Consider the following 18,916-nt stretch of genomic DNA (forward strand, 5'->3'; position numbering starts at 1 on the left):
GATTTGTGTGATATGGCCATTTTTGGCTTTGTAGATGCACAATTGGCCATATACGACCATCTGCATCATTTTGTCAACTGTCGATGACAGTCGGCAGTGGCTTAGGGTGGGTGTAGGTGATTTTGCTATAAATTAAAGTTTTATATGATTGGGTTTTTTAGCAAAATTTCAAAATAGGGGGTTAAAAAATTAATCAAAAAAAATAATAAATACTATTATATTAATTTTAAAAAAAGAAGGGCAATTTAGTCATCTAATAATATATCTACTCATTTATCCTCTCAACCAAAAATATTATTCACCACAATTTATTCGAACCAACCAAACACATTTCTAGATATTTTCAATAATATTTATGTGATTTTCTTTTCGTTAATATAATATACCCCTATAATAAATATTATACGATTTAAATGCACTGTTATATCATTTCCTCTTCAAGGTTTGAGGAAAATTAACACACCCAATATTTTCGGGCAGTAACAAATATACCCAAAAAATTGATTATTTTACCATATAAAGATTATAAACCTTGGCCTAATTATATTCTTTCGGTTTTTTTTTCTCTTCAATTTTTATTTTAAACATATATAAAATTGAAGAAATAAAACTGAGAAAAAGACTTTAGTATTCTTAATCTTACATATGTACTCTCCCCATTTTATATTATTTTTTTTAGTTTTGGATTTAATTAATTTATTGCTTAAATTGGACCAAAGGTTCTATAGTAAAGTAATCCATGTTTTGTTATCATCCAAACCTTGGTGTGTTTATTTCCTCAAACTTTGAGGAGAAAATTTTTAAACCCCTATATTTGTTAGGGTCACTTAATGGCGTTAGTAGTTAAAACAAACAAAAAATTAATTTTAATTAAGAATGGGGAGAGATTGATAGCAACTGTATTACAATGATATAAAAAATTTCTAATCGGCTTTCCTCGTTCATCTCAAGCTAATCAAGTCAAAATTATAATCAAATACAATTGCTTCTACCAATGTTGTCTTGTTCATACAGTTACAACAATGGTCGATGATTTTTTGTTCTGCATTATTGGCACAGCTATGGACACTGTAAAAAATACCAAACATTATACAATAAATTCTCAATCTAAAATTGATATAGAGATAATATAGATGAACATCCAATAGGAATGCAACCTTGACATTGAGAATTAAGTGTTTAATTGAAAATAAATTAGACTTTTTAATACGGTTAAGTTGGCTCTCCACCTTCATTGAATCAACTCCATTATATCTCATATTTCGCTGTTCAGTTTCCTCCAATATCTCAAATTTTCAACTTAGGCCATTGTTAATGTTTTTCAACTAACCATCCATCTAATTCTTAATATATACACATTAATAATAGTTTTTAATATATTCACATATTATGCATGATTTGTTAAAATGTTTGATATTTCATGCATTATTTTCATATCAAAAGCTCAATTATCATGATAATATGTACAGGAATTATTAAAGAATTGAATTATTTAATTGTAATGAATATATTTAACATTTTTTATTTTTTTTTCCTTTACGTAAATCTGAAAAATATGTTTATTTTTTATTTTTCAAAACCTTAAAATAAGTATTTTATTTTATATGTTTTTCCGGCCTCATAGAATTCTATCTATCTTTCTTTGTTCATTGTTCACCTAACCATTCACGTTACTCCTTGAAGACTTTTAAAAACCTTTATAGATGAAAAAAAACAGATTTTAATATAAAAATATAAAAGTATTTTCAAAATGATAATATATAATATTTATTTTAGTTTAAGGCAAGGTGGCAGAAGCAGCTACCTTAATTTCTTGAAGGAGAAACAAATATACCTATACTTTCTGGATTTACAAGAATTCATGGTATTTTTTGGAAAGCTACATTATTTAAAAATAAAAAAAAGTCTGTGAATGCGTAATAGATTCTATCCTTTTTGCATATTAATTAAATCAATATCATATACCCATGCATCTCATAGACTCGATTTAAATAAGTTGAATAAAGTAATCATTTGCAAGCAAAATGATAAAAGAATTTGATAAAATAGAAGAAATTATTGGAACACTAGAAGATTATAACGGAAGCAACCAAAAATCAAGCAAATCCCTCAGATCAAGCAGAGAAAGTGGAAACAGATTCTTAGCCTAAAATCAAGGGTGTGACAGTAATCAAATATTGCATTTATTTCTCTATAACAACTAGCATTTATTCTAGGATTCTTACTTAGAATAGCTTTTGAAAATTTGTATTTATTATGTGATATACGACTGTAACTAGTGTGTGTAAAATTCTGAAAGTTGAGCAGTAATACAATTGTGAGAATTCTCAAACTTCATCATGGTATCAGGAGAGAGTCACCCTCCCACGAGAACTCCATCCCCACCTTTGAAAACACCCACAATCCGATCTCCACCCCCACCACCTTCCACAGATATTCCCCTCATTGCACTCAACATTACTGCTCAAATAAACGAAAAACTTAGATGATCGAACCTCCACTTTAGCATATATAAGCTTTCTTGGTGCAAACCCATTTTCTTGGAGTTCAAAGAAGCAAAGAGCAGTAGCACGATCATCCATTGAAGCTGAATACAGAGCCTCAGCAAATGCAGCTTCAAAAACTGTGTGGTTACTTTCCCTATTCAAAGAACTCGGTCTTCCAATGCCCAACAAACCTAAACTGCTATGTGATAGTTTGGGGGCCACGCACCTTAGTTTCAATCCCCTACAACACTCAAAAATGAAACACATTTAGATTGATCTTCATTTTGTGCGGGACATGGTCCAACATGGAATTCTCAATGTTCACCATGTGAACACACAAGACTAGTTAGCCGACCTTCTGACAAAAGCACTTTCACGTCAAAGAACAGAAATGCTGAGAAACAAGATAGGTTTAGCTTATGGCAGCTCTATCTTGCGGGGGCATATAATAGAAGCAACCAAAAATCAAGCAAATCCCTTAGATCAAGCAGAGAAAGTGGAAACAGATTCTTAGCCTAAAATCAAGGGTGTGACATAGAGATGGCAATGGGCCTGACATTTTTGGGTACCTAGCGGGACGGGCTTTACCCGAGGTTGGCGGGCTTGGGCTTGATTTTAAGGCCCGACCTCGTGTACGGGCCGAGCATAGGTATATCTTTAGGCCCAGCCCGGCCCGTCCCCAAAAATTTTAGTATTAATTTTACTAATTTACCCTTATATTATATATTTAATTACAATATTATACTATATATATATATATATATATCCATTTTTCCCAAACCTTAACCTCAATTTTCATCCCATATTGAAGGTTTAACATGTTAAAATTGCCTTTAAATGAGTTAGATGGGTTTGGTTCAACTCATAAAAGCGGATTTCACCATAACATATTATACACAGCTGAAAAGTTAGTATAATCAAATATTATGGAGTTTTAATTGCTCACTTATTGCTTAAATTATTTGCGGAAATAGTTTCAATTAATATTTAAAAACTATTTCTAAAATTAAAAATATAAAAAAAATTTGAAATTTATTAATATTTAAAAATAAGATTATATTATATATTCTTTTCAGTTTTTAATTTCTTCAAATTTTATTTTAAACATATATAAAATTGAAGAAATAAAATCGAAAAAGACTTTAGTATTCTTAATCTTACAATAGTTCACCTCCCATTTTATATTATTTAATTTTTAGTTTTGGATTTAATTAATTTATTGCTTACTAGACCAAAGGTACTATATAAAGTAATCAATTTGCAGTGATTTGTATCACCAAAACCCTGGTGTGTTTATTTTCCTCAAACCTTGAGGAAAATTGTTAAAACCCCTATTAGTTTTTTGAGGGTCACCTTATGGCGTTAGTAGTTAAACAACAAAAAAAATTAATTTTAATTAAGAATGGGAGATTGATAGCAACTGTATTACAAGATATAAAAATTTCTAATCGGCTTTCCTCGTTCATCTCAAGCTATCAAGTCAAAATTATAATCAAATACAATTGCTTCTACCAATGTTGTCTTGTTCATACAGTTACAACAATGGTCGACTGTAATTTTTAAAATAATAAAATGGGTATTGAGTGTTATTGAAAGTTGTACTCACAGTTGTTGAGAAGAGGAAGAAGGAGAAGTGAAAGAGCAAGAAAAATTGTGGCAGGGATGAGAGTGTAAAGGTTCATAGTGGAGCTGGATAAGCAGTAATGAAGATTAACCCGCCCCTTTGAACACACTTTTTCAAATCAACTTTCAATTGCAGATGATTAAAAATTTGAGGTGATGAACTGATTGCTTTGGGCCGTTTGGATAGGGTTAAATAAGATAACCGGGAAATATTAGTTTGTTTTGGTAACATTTTCTGTGTTTGGTTTGCAAGTAATAAAATATTGTGAGAATTTTTATTGTAAATAGTGTTTACTGTTGGTAATGTGGAGGGTAATCTTATTACCTTACTTGTGGGTATTATTAAAATATTGTCGAGCTAATATGATTTTTCTATCTATTTTACTCTTAATTAAAAACTATTTCAGACATAATTACCCTCAAATATCTGTCAAATAACAATTACCCAATCCCCTTATATTTCAGAAATTAGTTAAAACACTCATGCCACAAAAAAGTTTAAAAGTTAACAAAATACCCTCAACCACCCAAGATCACCGCCGGCCATGACTCACTACCACTGGCCATCAGCGTCAGTCGTTGTAATGGTGCACGACCGACGGGATTTGGCTCATCGTGCACTGGTAAGGCTTTTTCTAGCCATGGATTTGGAAACGGCCAGATATGGTCATGAAATAACACAGCCAAAGATCTAGCCTTTTCATGGCCAGATTTGTGGTCGTTTCATAGCCACATCTTTGGTCATGAAATGGCCATAGATCTGGCCATTTTCGGACCGTGGATTTGTGATATGGCCATTTTTGGCTTTGTAGATGCACAATTGGCCATATACGACCAGTCATGCATCATTTTGTCAACTGTCGATGACAGTCGGCAGTGGCTTAGGGTGGGTGTAGGTGATTTTGCTATAAATTAAAGTTTTATATGATTGGGTTTTTTAGCAAAATTTCAAATATAGGGGGTTAAAAAAATTAATCAAAAAAAATAATAAATACTATTATATTAATTTTAAAAAAGAAGGGCAATTTAGTCATCTATATAATATATCTACTCATTTATCCTCTCAACCAAAAATATTATTCACCAATTTATTCGAACCAACCAAACACATTTCTAGATATTTTCAATAATATTTAATGTGATTTTTCTTTTCGTTAATATAATATACCCCTATAATAAAATATTATACGATTTAAATGCACTGGTTATAACAATTTCCTCTTCAAGGTTTGAGGAAAATTAAACACACCCAATATTTTCGGGCAGTAACAAATATACCCAAAAAATTGATTATTTTACCATATAAAGATTATAATATCCTTGGCCTAATTATATATTCTTTCGGTTTTTATTTCTTCAATTTTTATTTTAAACATATATAAAATTGAAGAATCTAAGACTTTGTATTGAAAAAGACTTTAGTATTCTTAATCTTACTATACTTCACTCTCCCATTTTATATTATTTAATTTTTAGTTTTGGATTTAATTAAATTTATTGCTTATAATTGGACCAAAGGTTCTATAGTAAAGTAATCATATTTTGTTATCATCCAAAACCTTTGGATGTGTTTAATTTCCTCAAACGTTGAGGAGAAAATTGTTATAACCCCTATTATTTGTTAAGGGTCACCTTATGGCGTTGGTAGTTAAAACTAACAAAATTTAAATTTAAATTAAGAATGGGGAGAGATTGATAGCAATTGTACTTATTATTATGTTACAATGATATAAAAAATTTCTAATCGGCTTTCCTCCTTCAAGCTAGTCAAATCAAAATTATAATCAAATGCAATTGCTCCTACCAATGCCGCCTTGTTCACACAGTTACAACAATGGCCGATGATTTTTTGTTCTGCATTATTCGCATAACTGTGGACACTGTAAAGTTTGAAAAATAGCTTTTAGAAAAATCATATGGGGTAGAAATGATAATGAAGAAAGGTTTATAGACTTATATGTAATAGGCCAAAATGAGTTAGTTTGTCCCACATTGAAAAGGAATGAAAAGTGGGAAACTTTTGAGACCTATATATAAGGACCTAAATCAATGTTAATTGTATCCCAAGTTATAATTCCATTATACTTCTTTTGTTTAGGGTTCTTTCTTTAAGGACCCTTTAGTTTGTAAGTTTTGTTGTATTTCTCCTTTGTTTTGGGTATTTGTTGTATTGCCCAAAAGTTTGTAATATTTTAGAGATAGTGGAGTTTTCTTTTGCAGTGCCGAGAACGTAGGTTTCAATACCGAATCTCGTTAATTCTTGGTATTTTTTATTTCTACATTTAATTTTAGTTATTTATTTATGCTTTATTACTTGTTATTATTATATTCAATAGCTAGCATTAGAGTTTATGTTTCCGTTGCATAGCAGTAAAAAGTACCGAACATTATACAGTACATTCTCAATCTAAAATTGATATTGTGATAATATAGATGAACATCCAGTAGAATGCAACCTTTACATTGAGAATTAAGTGTTGGGAGTGAAAATAAATTAGACTTTTTAATACGGTTAAGTTGGCTCTCCACCATCATTGAATCAACTCCATTATATCTCATATTTCGCTGTTCAGTTTCCTCCCATTGTTAATGTTTTTCAACTAACCATCCATCTAATTCTTAATATATACACATTAATAATAGTTTTTCATATATTCACATATTATGCATGATTTGTTAAATTGTTTGATATTTCATGCATTATTTTCATATCAAAGGCTCAATTATCATGATAATATGTACACGAATTATTCAAGAATTGAATTATTTAATTGTAATGAATATATTTAACATTTTTTTTATTTTTTTCCTTTACGTAAATCTGAAAAATATATTTATTTTTTATTTTTCAAAACCTTAAAATAAGTATAGTTGATTTTTTATGTTTTCCCGCCTATAGAATTCTATCGATCTTCTTTGTTCATTATTCACCTAACCATTCACGTTACTCCTTGAAAACTTTTAAAAACCTTTATAGATGAAAAAAAAACAGATTTTAATAAAAAGTATTTCAAAATGATAAGATATAATATTTATTATGTTAAGGCAAGGGGCAGAAGCAGCTACCTTAATTTCTTGAGGGAAACAAAATAACCTATACTTTCTGGATTTACAAGAATCATGTTATTTTTTGGAAATAAGCTACATTATTAAAAAAAAAAAAAAAAAAAAAAAAAAAAAAAAAAGTCTATCAAAAAAAAAAAAGTCTATCCTTTTTGCATATTAATTAAATCAATATCATATACCCAAGCATCTCATAGACTCAATTTAAATAAGTTGAATAAAGTAATCATTTGCAAGCAAAATGATCAAAGAATTTCATAAAATAGAAGAAATTATTGGAACACTAGAAGATGTGTTACTAGAAGTTGAGGTACCGAGGAGATTGGATAATCTCACCACCTTACTTCATTGAACTGTTGGTAGTAGGATCGTCCAATAATATAATGACATTTGTTATTATACATTTAATAAAATTTTCTTTTTTATCCACCCATTATCATAATTTATGAGTACTTATTATCATTTATCAATAACCACCATCATAAAGGGGAGTTTTCAAAATTATATCTTTATTTTATTGTACACTCTCACCATGTTAGCCAAGTGATGTAATGAGACTGTCTCGTGTAAATTTCTCTCAAGAAACTAATTATAAAATAGCTTTATTGCTCTTACTAACTCTTTTCTATACAAATAATAATAATAATAATAATAATAATAATAATATCAACCTTATAAAAGTTTTTTATTAAAACTGAAAATCAAACAAATACAATACAGATACTGAATACTAAAAGAGTAATGCAACCAAAAGCTATCAATATAAAAAAATAATAAAAATAAAATAAAGTGGCATATGGGATTTCACCAATTCTCTATCTTTCAATGTCAATTGATGCAAAACCAATAAAACTCTTTGTAATACCAGCTTTTGCTTCCTCTTGTGGCTCGTATTAATCATCAGAATATTCATCTTTTCCACTCACTTTTCCGTATTCAACCTGTTCACCATAATGTTTTTCTAAAACTACGTATAAAAAGACTAAAAAAATTGTGATTCCAACTAAAACCCAGCTGAATTCAATGTTTACAAGCGACTTAGCTCTGTGTAAAGCCTCCTCTTTGTGGCATCTAACGACTTGGTGACCTTCCTCATAGTGTAAAAAGCAGCCTTTTGGTATGTATTTAGGATTCCAAAGCATCAAGCCAATCATAATAAGCCAAACTCCTTGGAAAAAGATACTAGCTGACCTAACAAAACTCACCATGAAGCTTTTGGGGAGGCAAATTCCCAATATGGTTGTGGTTAAAGAAACAAGGATGATGAGTTGTAAAAGAAAATGGTAATGGCCTTCAAGGCCCATGTGATCGGTTGAATGAAGATGAAATAGAAGAAATTCTTCGGTGAAGGCGATGGCTCCAAGGAAATGTGCTAGGGCATGTTGAGATTTGCAGCAATTTCTGTCTAGAAGAATGGTGAAAGCTGCATAGGTGAAGAAAGTGAGTGATATTGTTGCATGTTCAAAGTTGTGAAGATGGTTTGAAGGAATGGTTCCATCGGAGTCGAAGGGATGGTGTTTTCTTGGACCTATGACGAGTTCCATGGCAATGGAGATTGAGCTTCCTAGCATGATGAAGAAGAGCTCTAGGTATTTTATTTTTGGAGAGGGAAACCATGTGGTTGATTTGTAGGATTTGGGGTGGAGGGAATGGAGCTTGATGTGGTTAAAAAGATGCCACAAGCCAAGTAACAAGAAGGCAAATCCTGGTACTACATGTCCTATTAAAGAACCCATAATTTAGTAATTGAAACCAAATTGTTTTATTTTTCTCTTTGAACCAAGAGGGGGAATTAGTGTTTGTTTCCGAGAGAAATGGTGAACAAATTAATTTGGGGATTTAAGCGTGGCTTATATAAGGTTTTGAAAGTTCTATGAGTGGCATGTCTTATTTATTTTTTGGATAAACTATCAAAAATCTCCTAAAATTAATTATTTTAAAATAATATCGAAGAGTTTGTGTGCACTTCAAATTAAATGAGATGGGGCTAATAACCCAATGAAATTTGTTTGTTTGGTTAGTTTGAATTATCAGGAGTTATCCTCTTCTATGTTGAAAAGTTGGACGTACGTATGTTCATGGCTATAATATGCTTTCGTTTTTTTCTTTTTAAATACTTCACCAATTATTTTATGATAGAAATGTGCTACACGCAATTCTTTATTTTAGGGAAGTTTGTCATTTTAAGCGAAAAATAGTTGCCTTGATATCTAGAGAATTGATGATCTTAAGAAATTTTATTATAATAGGTATATCCTGCTCAATTATTAATACTCAGTCACTTAATTAATATTTGATTTAATTTGCTTCTAGCTTTGATGTACTGATCTGGATTTTTCTGGGTTGCTTATAGATTGAATGTTAGTGAACTCTATCATTAAAGAAAGTGATGTTGATTTATTGGTAAGTTTATGATATTGGCTAGAATGATGAAAGTGCTTTAACAAAATTTTAGATAATCGATGAAGTTTTCTCAATGTGAAGGGAGGTTAGGGGTAATTTTGAATAGCTTTGGGGTATCAATAAGCAAAACTGAAACCTAATGGGAGGTGAGAGATAATAACCATAATATTAATTATATCCCACAAATGGTGGTAAAAGCTGTTAAGATGGGATTTTTGTCATCTCAACAATAAAATTGATTTTTGACCTTTTACAATGTTTCTGATTTGGTATGTTTAGCAAGAAACAGAGTAAACTGGCAAGCACGAAATTGGGAATTTTCATTAATCAAGGAGTACAAAACATGTTTATATGCAAATTTAAGCGTTGCAATATTTAGATATTTCATAGGTATAACATAATTTATCATTAATAAGTTATCGTTCTGGATAATCATATTGTTACTAATATGAGATTTAATTTATCAAGATTAATAATATGGTACTAATACATGCTTAATGATATTTTAAATATTTAATATTACAAATTAATGTTTGAAGTTATTCAGTGTTACAATTGTTTCGATTATATCATATACTTTATAATATAATGTTATATTTATGAGTAATGTTATATTTACACCACTCTTTTATACAATTTTCATTACATCATGTCATGATGTGATATATATCACAACCACACAAATTCTATTATAATATTAAAAATTCAAAATAATTAAAAATTTGCATGATTGTGACATATATCACATCATGATATAATGAATATGGTGTAAATATAGCATTACCCTTTAATTTATCCTATAAACTAAGCAAACAAAAAGCATTTTAATATCTAATTTACATATAGAGTAAAGGACATGTTCCCACCCAAAGTTCAGTGAAATTACAAGTTCCCACTCCTAGTTTCATAAATTCCAGATTCTCGCACTTAAATTAACATAAAATCGTTTTATTTAATGATCAAAGGGTAAAATTGTCATTTGAACTGAGTTAAATCTCAAACAAAAATAAGAATTTCAAAGTAACCCTCCACATCTCCAATTTCTCTCACAAACACCCTCTCTCTAATACTACTACTCTTCTGTCGCTTCTCCCTCACTCCCTCTGCCATAACCTCCCATTGCTCTCCCTAACTAGCAATCGTGCTCCTCTCTCCCTCCCTAACCTAATCTAGCCAAATCGGAAGCCGCAATTAATACGCTTATTTTCCACATCACTCTCTTCTTTAATCCTTCGGCGTGAGAACTCTCTCGGCGTCGAGGAGCAATCAAGTGGGCATCCGGCGAGCAGCAGGAGATGCAAAGAGAAGACGAGGGCACGACATCGGATTGAGACAACCGATTACAGGCGACGACGCAAAGCAACGAGTAACAATACCCAGCAAAGTCGCGACAACACCAAACTCTGAAAGACACCGCGAACTTATTGCGATGCAGTCGCGAGATGACCGATCTCGAAGTTTGGCGATGCAAACGCAGCGGAAACCAAGAAAACGCGATCGACGCAACCACTGGAGTTAGGCGGTGGACTTGGGATGGTGGGGGGCTGCAATTGGCCCCCCCACCATCCCATCAAATCTATGTCCAGCTCTCATCTGTCAAACCTCCTCTTTTACAAAGAAAGGTGCCAATTTATACATCTTTGAGGTCAATGTAATGAGCCCTTTTATAAGTTGCCTTGACACATGGAGAACTCTCATTCGTCCTTATCTTAAAATGAGATAGGATTGATATAAAATATCTTTGAGGCAGTATGGGTTTGACAGTTAGTACATTTTGTCTTTTAAGCACTTGTTGAGTTGACATTAATATGACTTTGTAGGCACAACAATAATAATTTGCTATCATGATAATCGTAATATATATATATAGTTTTTCACTAGTGAATATTTAGTCGTTCATTACAAATTACAATTGTATAATATTAATAGGTTCACAATGAGGAAAATTTTGACTAAAAGAAAATATATATATATATATATATATTTTTTTTTTTTTTTTTGAGTAAACGACATCTACCCACCCAAGGTTTGGCAAATAGACAAGTTCATACCTATGGTTTCACAAATTCCAGATTTCCACCCTTAAATTAATACAGTTACTGATTTTTGAGTTCTAACACAGTATATAAGTTCAATTATCATACTGCCCTTAACAAATAAATTAATAAATTACTTTTTTTCCTCCAAACTAATAGAATCAGAAAAAATATGTTACTTTCAAATATTTTTCAATAACACTCTCTTCTTCAATTTTTATTTAAAAAAACAAAAACAAAAACCCTAAGGAGAGGTGGACGGCGACCGGCCGGCTAACAGAGTTAGGTTGGGGGGCCGCCCTGTTCACACAGTTTACAACAATGGCCGATGATTTTTTGTTCTGCATTATTCGCATAACTGTGGACACTGTAAAGTTTAAAATTGCTTTTAGAAAATCATGATGGGGTAGAAATGATGAAAAAGGTTTATTATGACTTATAGTAATAGGCCAAATGAGTTAGTTGTCCACATTTGAAAGGAATGAAAAGTGGAACTTTTGAGACCTATATTAAGGACCTAAAACAATTGTTATTGTAATCCCAAGTTTATTCCATTATCTGTCTTTTTTAGTGGTTCTTTCGTTAAGGACCTTAGTTTGTAAGTTTTTGTTGTATTTCTGCCTTTGTTTTGGGGTATTTGTTTATTGTCCAAAGTTTGTAAATATTTTAGAGTAGGGAGTTTTCTTTTGCAGTCGCCTGAGAACGATGTTTCAATCCGAATCTCGTAATTCGTGGTATCTTGTTTTATTTCTACATTTATTTAGTTATGTTATTTATGCTTTATTACTATGTTATTATTATATTCACTAGCTAGTCATTAGGGTTTATGTTTTCCGTTGCGTCAGCAGTAAAAATACCAAACATTATACAGTACTTCTCATCTAAAATTGTATTGTGATAATTAGTGAACTCCTAGAATGCAACCTTTTACATTGAGATTAAGTGTTTGGGAGTGAAAATAAAATTAGACCTTTTTAATACGGTTAAGCTTTGGCCTCTCCACACTCATTGAATCAACTCCATTATTCTCAATTCGCTGTTCATTTTCCTCCCTTGTTAATTGTTTTTCAACTAACCATCCATCTAATTCTTAATATAATACACATTAATAATAGTTTTTCATATATTCACATATTATGCATTTTGTTAAATTGTTGATATTTCATGCATTATTTTCATATCAAAGCTCAATTATCATGATAATATCACGAATTATCAAGAATTGAATTATTTAATTGTAATGAATATATTAACATTTTTTTTTATTTTTTTTTCCTTTACGTAAATCTGAAAATATATTTATTTTTTATTTTTCAAACCTTAAAATATATTTTATTTTATATGTTTTTTCCGCCTCATAGAATTCTATCGATCTTTCTTGTTCATTATTCCCTAACCATTCACGTTACTCCTTGAAAACTTTTAAAAACCTTTATAGATGAAAAAAAAACAGATTTTATATAAAGTATTTTTCAAAATGATAATATATATTTATTCTAGTTTAAGGCAAGGTGCAGAAGCAGCTACCTTATTTCTTGAAGGAGAACAAATATACCTAACTTTCTGGATTTACAAGAATTCATGTTATTTTTTGGAATTAAGCTACATTTAAAAAAAAAAAAAAAAAAAAAAAAAAAATCTATCAAAAAAAAAAAAAGTCTATCCTTTTGGCATATTATTAAATCAATATCATATACCCATGCATCCTCATAGACTCATTTAAATAAGTTGAATAAAGTCTCATTTGCAACCAAAATGATCAAAGAATTCATAAATAGAAGAATTATTTGAACACTATAAGATGTGTTACTAGAATTGAGGTACCGAGGAGATTGGATAATCTCACCACCTTACTTCTTGACTGTTGGTAGTAGGATCGTCCAATCAATATATGATGTTATGATACATTTAATAAATTTTCTTTTTATCCACCCATTTCATAATTTATGAGTACTTTTATCATTATCAATAACCCCCATCATAAGGGAGTTTTCAAATTATAATCTTTATTTTATTGAACTCACATGTGCCAAGTGATGTAATGAGACCTGTCTCGTGTAAATTTCTCTCAAGAAACTAATTTAAAATAGCTTTATTGCTTTACTACCTCTTTTCTATACACAAATATATATAATATATATAATCAACCTTATAAATTTTTTTTATTAAAACTGAATCAAACATCACTACAGATACTGAATACTAAAAGAGTAATGCAACCAAAACTCATCAATATAAAAAAAATAAAAATAAAATAAATGGCATATGGATTCACCAATTCTCTATCTTTCAATGTCAATTGATGCAAAACCATAAAACTCTTTGTAATACCAGCTTTTGCTTCTCCTCTTGTGCTCGTATTAATCAGAATATTCATCTTTTCCACTCCCTTTTCTGTAACAACCTGTTCCATAATGTTTCTAAAACTACGTATAAAAGACTAAAAAAATTGTGATTCCAACTAAAACCCACTGAATTCAGTTTACAAGCGACTTAGCTCTGTGTAAAGCCTCCTCTTGTGGCATCTAACGACTGGTGACCTTCTCCTAGTTAAAAAGCAGCCTTTTGGTATGTATTTAGATTCCAAAGCTCAAGCAATCATAATAAGCCAAACTCCTTGAAAAGACCTACCTGACCTAACAAAACTCCACCATGAAGCTTTTGGGAGGCAAATCCCCAATATGGTTGTGTTAAAGAAACAAGATGATGATTTGTAAAAGAAAATGGTAATGGCCTTCAAGCCCCATGTGATCGGTTGAATGAAGATGAAATAGGAAATTCTTCGGTGAAGGCGATGGCTCCAAGGAAATGTGCTAGGGCATGTGATGATTTGCAGCAATTTCTGTCTAGAAAATGGTGAAAGCTGCATAGGTGAAGAAAGTGAGTGATATTGTTGCATGTCAAAGTTGTGAAGATGGTTTGAAGGAATGGTTCCATCGGAGTCGAGGGAGGTGTGTTTCTTGGACTATGAGAGTTCCATGGCAATGGAGATTGACTTCCTAGCATGATGAAGAAGAGCTCTAGTTATTTTATTTTTGGAGAGGGAACCATGTGGTTGATTTGTAGGATTTGGGGAGGGAATGGAGCTTGATTTGGTTAAAAAGATGCCACAAGCCAATAACAAGAAGGCAAATCCTGGTACTACATGTCCTATTAAAGAACCCATAATTTAGTAATTGAAACCAAATTGTTTTATTTTTCTCTTTGAACCAAGAGGGGGAATAGTGTTTTTTCCGAGAGAAATGGTGAACAAATTAATTTGGGGATTTAGAGTGGCTTATATAGGGTTTTGAAAGTTTTTAGTGGCATCTTATTTATTTTTTGGATAAACTATAAAAATCTCCTATTAATTATTTTTAAAATAATATCGAAGAGTTTGTGTGCACTTTCAATTAAATGAGTGGGGCTAATAACCCAATGAAATTGTTTGTTTGGTTAGTTTGAATTATCAGGAGTTATCCTCTTCTATGTTGAAAGTTGGACGTAGTATTGTTCGGTATTATGCTTTGTTTTTTTCTTTTTAAATACTTCACCAATTATTTTATGATAGAAATGTGCTCAACGCATTCTTTATTTTAGGGAAGTTGTCATTTTAGCAAAAATAGTTGCCTTGATATAGAGAATTGATGATCTTAGAAATCTTTATTATAATAGGTTATAAAGACTTTAGTATTCTTAATCTTACAATAGTTCACTCTCCCATTTTATATTATTTAATTTTTAGTTTTGGATTTAATTAAATTTATTGCTTACAATTAGACCAAAGGTACTATAGTAAAGTAATCAATTTTGCAGGTGTATTTGTTATCATCCAAAACCCTTGGGTGTGTTTATTTTCCTCAAACCTTGAGGAGAAAATTGTTAAAACCCCTATTAGTTTTTTGAGGGTCACCTTATGGCGTTAGTAGTTAAAACAAACAAAAAATTAATTTTAATTAAGAATGGGGAGAGATTGATAGCAACTGTATTACAATGATATAAAAAATTTCTAATCGGCTTTCCTCGTTCATCTCAAGCTAATCAAGTCAAAATTATAATCAAATACAATTGCTTCTACCAATGTTGTCTTGTTCATACAGTTACAACAATGGTCGATGATTTTTTGTTCTGCATTATTGGCACAGCTATGGACCTGTAAAAATACCAAACTTATACAAATAATTCCAATCTAAAATTGATATAGAGATAATATAGATGAACATCAATAGGAATGCAACCTTGACATTGAGAATTAAGTGTTTAATTGAAAATAATTAGACTTTTTAATACGGTTAAGTTGGCTCTCCACCTTCATTAATCAACTCCATTATATCTCATATTTCGCTGTTCAGTTTCCTCAATATCTCAAATTTTCAACTTAGGCCATTGTTAATGTTTTTCAACTAACCATCCATCTAATTTCTAATATATACACATTAATAATATTTTTAATATATTCACATATATGCATATTTGTTAAAATGTTTGATATTTCATGCATTATTTTCATATCAAAAGCTCAATTATCATGATAATATGTACAGGATTATTAAAGAATTGAATTATTTAATTGTAATGATATATTTAACATTTTTTATTTTTTTTTCCTTTACGTAAATCTGAAAAATATGTTTATTTTTTATTTTCAAAACTTAAAATAAGTATTTATTTTATATGTTTTTCCGGCCTCATAGAATTCTATCTATCTTTCTTGTTCATTGTTCACCTAACCATTCACGTTACTCCTTGAAGACTTTTAAAAACCTTTATAGATGAAAAAAAACAGATTTTAATATAAAAATATAAAAGTATTTTCAAAATGATAATATAATTTATTTTAGTTTAAGGCAAGGTGGCAGAAGCAGCTACCTTAATTCTTGAAGAAAACAAATATACCTATACTTTCTCGATTTACAAGAATTCATGGATTTTTTTGGAAAGCTACATTATTTAAAAATAAAAAAGTCTGTGAATGCGTAATAGATTCTATCCTTTTTCATATTAATTAAATCAATCATATACCCATGCATCTCATAGACTCGATTTAAATAAGTTGAATAAAGTAATCATTTGCAAGCAAAATGATAAAGAATTTGATAAAATAAAGAAATTATTGGAACACTAGAAGATTATACGAAGCAACCAAAAATCAAGCAAATCCCTCAGATCAAGCAGAGAAAGTGGAAACAGATTCTTAGCCTAAAATCAAGGGTGTGACAGTAATCAAATATTGCATTTATTTCTCTATACAACTAGCATTTATTCTAGGATTCTTACTTAGATAGCTTTGAAAATTTGTATTTATTATGTGATATACGACTGTAACTAGTGTGTGTAAAATTCGAAGTTGAGCAGTAATACAATTGTGAGAATTCTCAAACTTCATCATGGTATCAGGAGAGAGTCACCCCTCCCCGAGAAACTCCATCCCCACCTTTGAAAACACCCACAATCCGATCTCCACCCCCACCACCTTCCACATATTCCCCTCATTGCACTCAACATTACTGCTCAATAAACGAAAAACTTAGATGATCGAACCTCCACTTTAGCAATATAGCTTTCTTGGTGCAAACCCATTTTCTTGGAGTTCAAAGAAGCAAAGAGCAGTAGCAGCAGATCATCCATTGAAGCTGAATACAGAGCCTCAGCAAATGCAGCTTCAAAAACTGTTTGGTTACTTTCCCTATTCAAGAACTCGGTCTTCCAAGCCCAACAAACCTAAACTGCTATGTGATAGTTTGGGGGCCACGCACCTTAGTTTTCAATCCCCTACAACACTCAAAAATGAAACACTTTAGATTGATCTTCATTTTGTGCGGACATGGTCCAACTGGAATTCTCAATGTTCACCATGTAACACACAAGACTAGTTGCCGACCTTCTGACAAAGCACTTTCACGTCAAAGAACAAATGCTGAGAAACAAGATAGGTTTAGCTTATGGCAGCTCTATCTTGCGGGGGCATATAATAGAAGCAACCAAAATCAAGCAAATCCCTTAGATCAGCAGAAAGTGGAAACAGATTCTTAGCCTAAAATCGGGTGTGACATAGAGATGGCAATGGGCCTGACTTTTTGGGACCTAGCGGACGGGCTTTACCCGAGGTTGGCGGGCTGGGTTGATTTTAAGGCCCGACCTCGTGTACGGGCCGAGCATAGGTATATCTTTAGGCCCAGCCCGGCCCGTCCCCAAAAATTTTAGTATTAATTTTACTAATTTACCCTTATATATATATTTAATTACAATATTATACATATATATATATTATATATCCATTTTTCCCAAACCTTAACCTCAATTTCATCCCATATTGAAGGTTTAACATGTTAAAATTGCCTTTAAATGAGTTAGATGGGTTTGGTTCAACTCATAAAAGCGGATTTCACCATAACTATTATACACAGCTGAAAAGTTAGTATAATCAAATATATGGAGTTTTAATTGCTCACTTATTGCTTAAATTTTTGCGGAAATAGTTCAATTAATATTTAAAAACTATTTCTAAAATTAAAAATATAAAAAAAATTTGAAATTTATTATATTTAAAAATAAACATTATTAAAAAATGCGGGTTTGGGCCGGCCTGCGGTTATAAAAAACCCGTCGGGCCGCTTGGGCCTGGGCCAAGGGGTACCCAATCCTAGCCGCCCATTGCCATCACTAGTGTGACAGAAATCAAATATTGCATTATTTCTCTGAACAGCTAGCATTTATTCTAGGATTCTTACTTAGAATAGCTTTAAAATTTGTATTATTCTGTGATATACGACATACTACTGTGTGTAAATTCTGAAGTTGAGCAGTAATACAATTGTGAATTCCAAACTTCGTCAAAGATGTGTTACTAGAAGTTGAGATACAGAGGAGATTGGATAACTCACCACCTTAATTATTATACATTTAAAAATTTTCTTTTTTATCCACCCATTATCATAATTTTGAGTACTTATTATCACTTATCAATACCACACATAAAGGGGAGTTTTCAAAATTAACCATATTCTTTATTTTATTGAACCACATTAGCCAAGTGATGTAAGGGACCGTCTCGTGTAATTTATCTCAAGAAACAATTATAAAATAGCTTTATTGCTTTTACTAACTCTTTTCTATACACAATAATATATATATATCAACCTTATGAGAGTTTTTTATTAAAACTGAAAATCAAACAAATACAATACAGATACTGATACTAAAAGAGTAATGCAACCAAGCCATCATATAAAAAAATAATTAAAATAAATAAATTGGCATATGGGATTTCACCAATTCTCTATCTTTCAATATCAATTGATGCAACCAATAAAACTCTTTGTAACA

The 18,916-nt window shown here is 31.0% G+C and overlaps 1 protein-coding gene and 1 pseudogene across 1 annotated transcript; both read right to left on the reverse strand.

The window, feature by feature from the left end:
• Positions 1-7,870: 7,870 nt before the first annotated feature.
• LOC116115699 (transmembrane protein 45B-like) lies at positions 7,871-8,998 on the reverse strand. Its single transcript, XM_031401820.1, has one exon. It carries the CDS (start codon positions 8,906-8,908, stop codon positions 8,066-8,068), a length of 843 nt encoding a protein of 280 aa, XP_031257680.1. The 5' UTR covers positions 8,909-8,998; the 3' UTR covers positions 7,871-8,065.
• A 5,203-nt stretch (positions 8,999-14,201) lies between these two features.
• Positions 14,202-14,828, reverse strand: LOC116115685 (annotated as a pseudogene).
• Between the last annotated feature and the right edge of the window lie 4,088 nt (positions 14,829-18,916).

Source organism: Pistacia vera, unplaced genomic scaffold (genome assembly GCF_008641045.1).
Source record: "Pistacia vera cultivar Batoury unplaced genomic scaffold, PisVer_v2 Contig751, whole genome shotgun sequence".
In the NCBI taxonomy this organism is placed as follows: domain Eukaryota; kingdom Viridiplantae; phylum Streptophyta; class Magnoliopsida; order Sapindales; family Anacardiaceae; genus Pistacia; species Pistacia vera.

What these genes read in the sequence shown, in the direction of transcription:
- LOC116115699 (XM_031401820.1), bottom strand. Translation starts at nt 8,908, where the DNA reads ATGGGTTCTTTAATAGGACATGTAGTACCAGGATTTGCCTTCTTGTTA.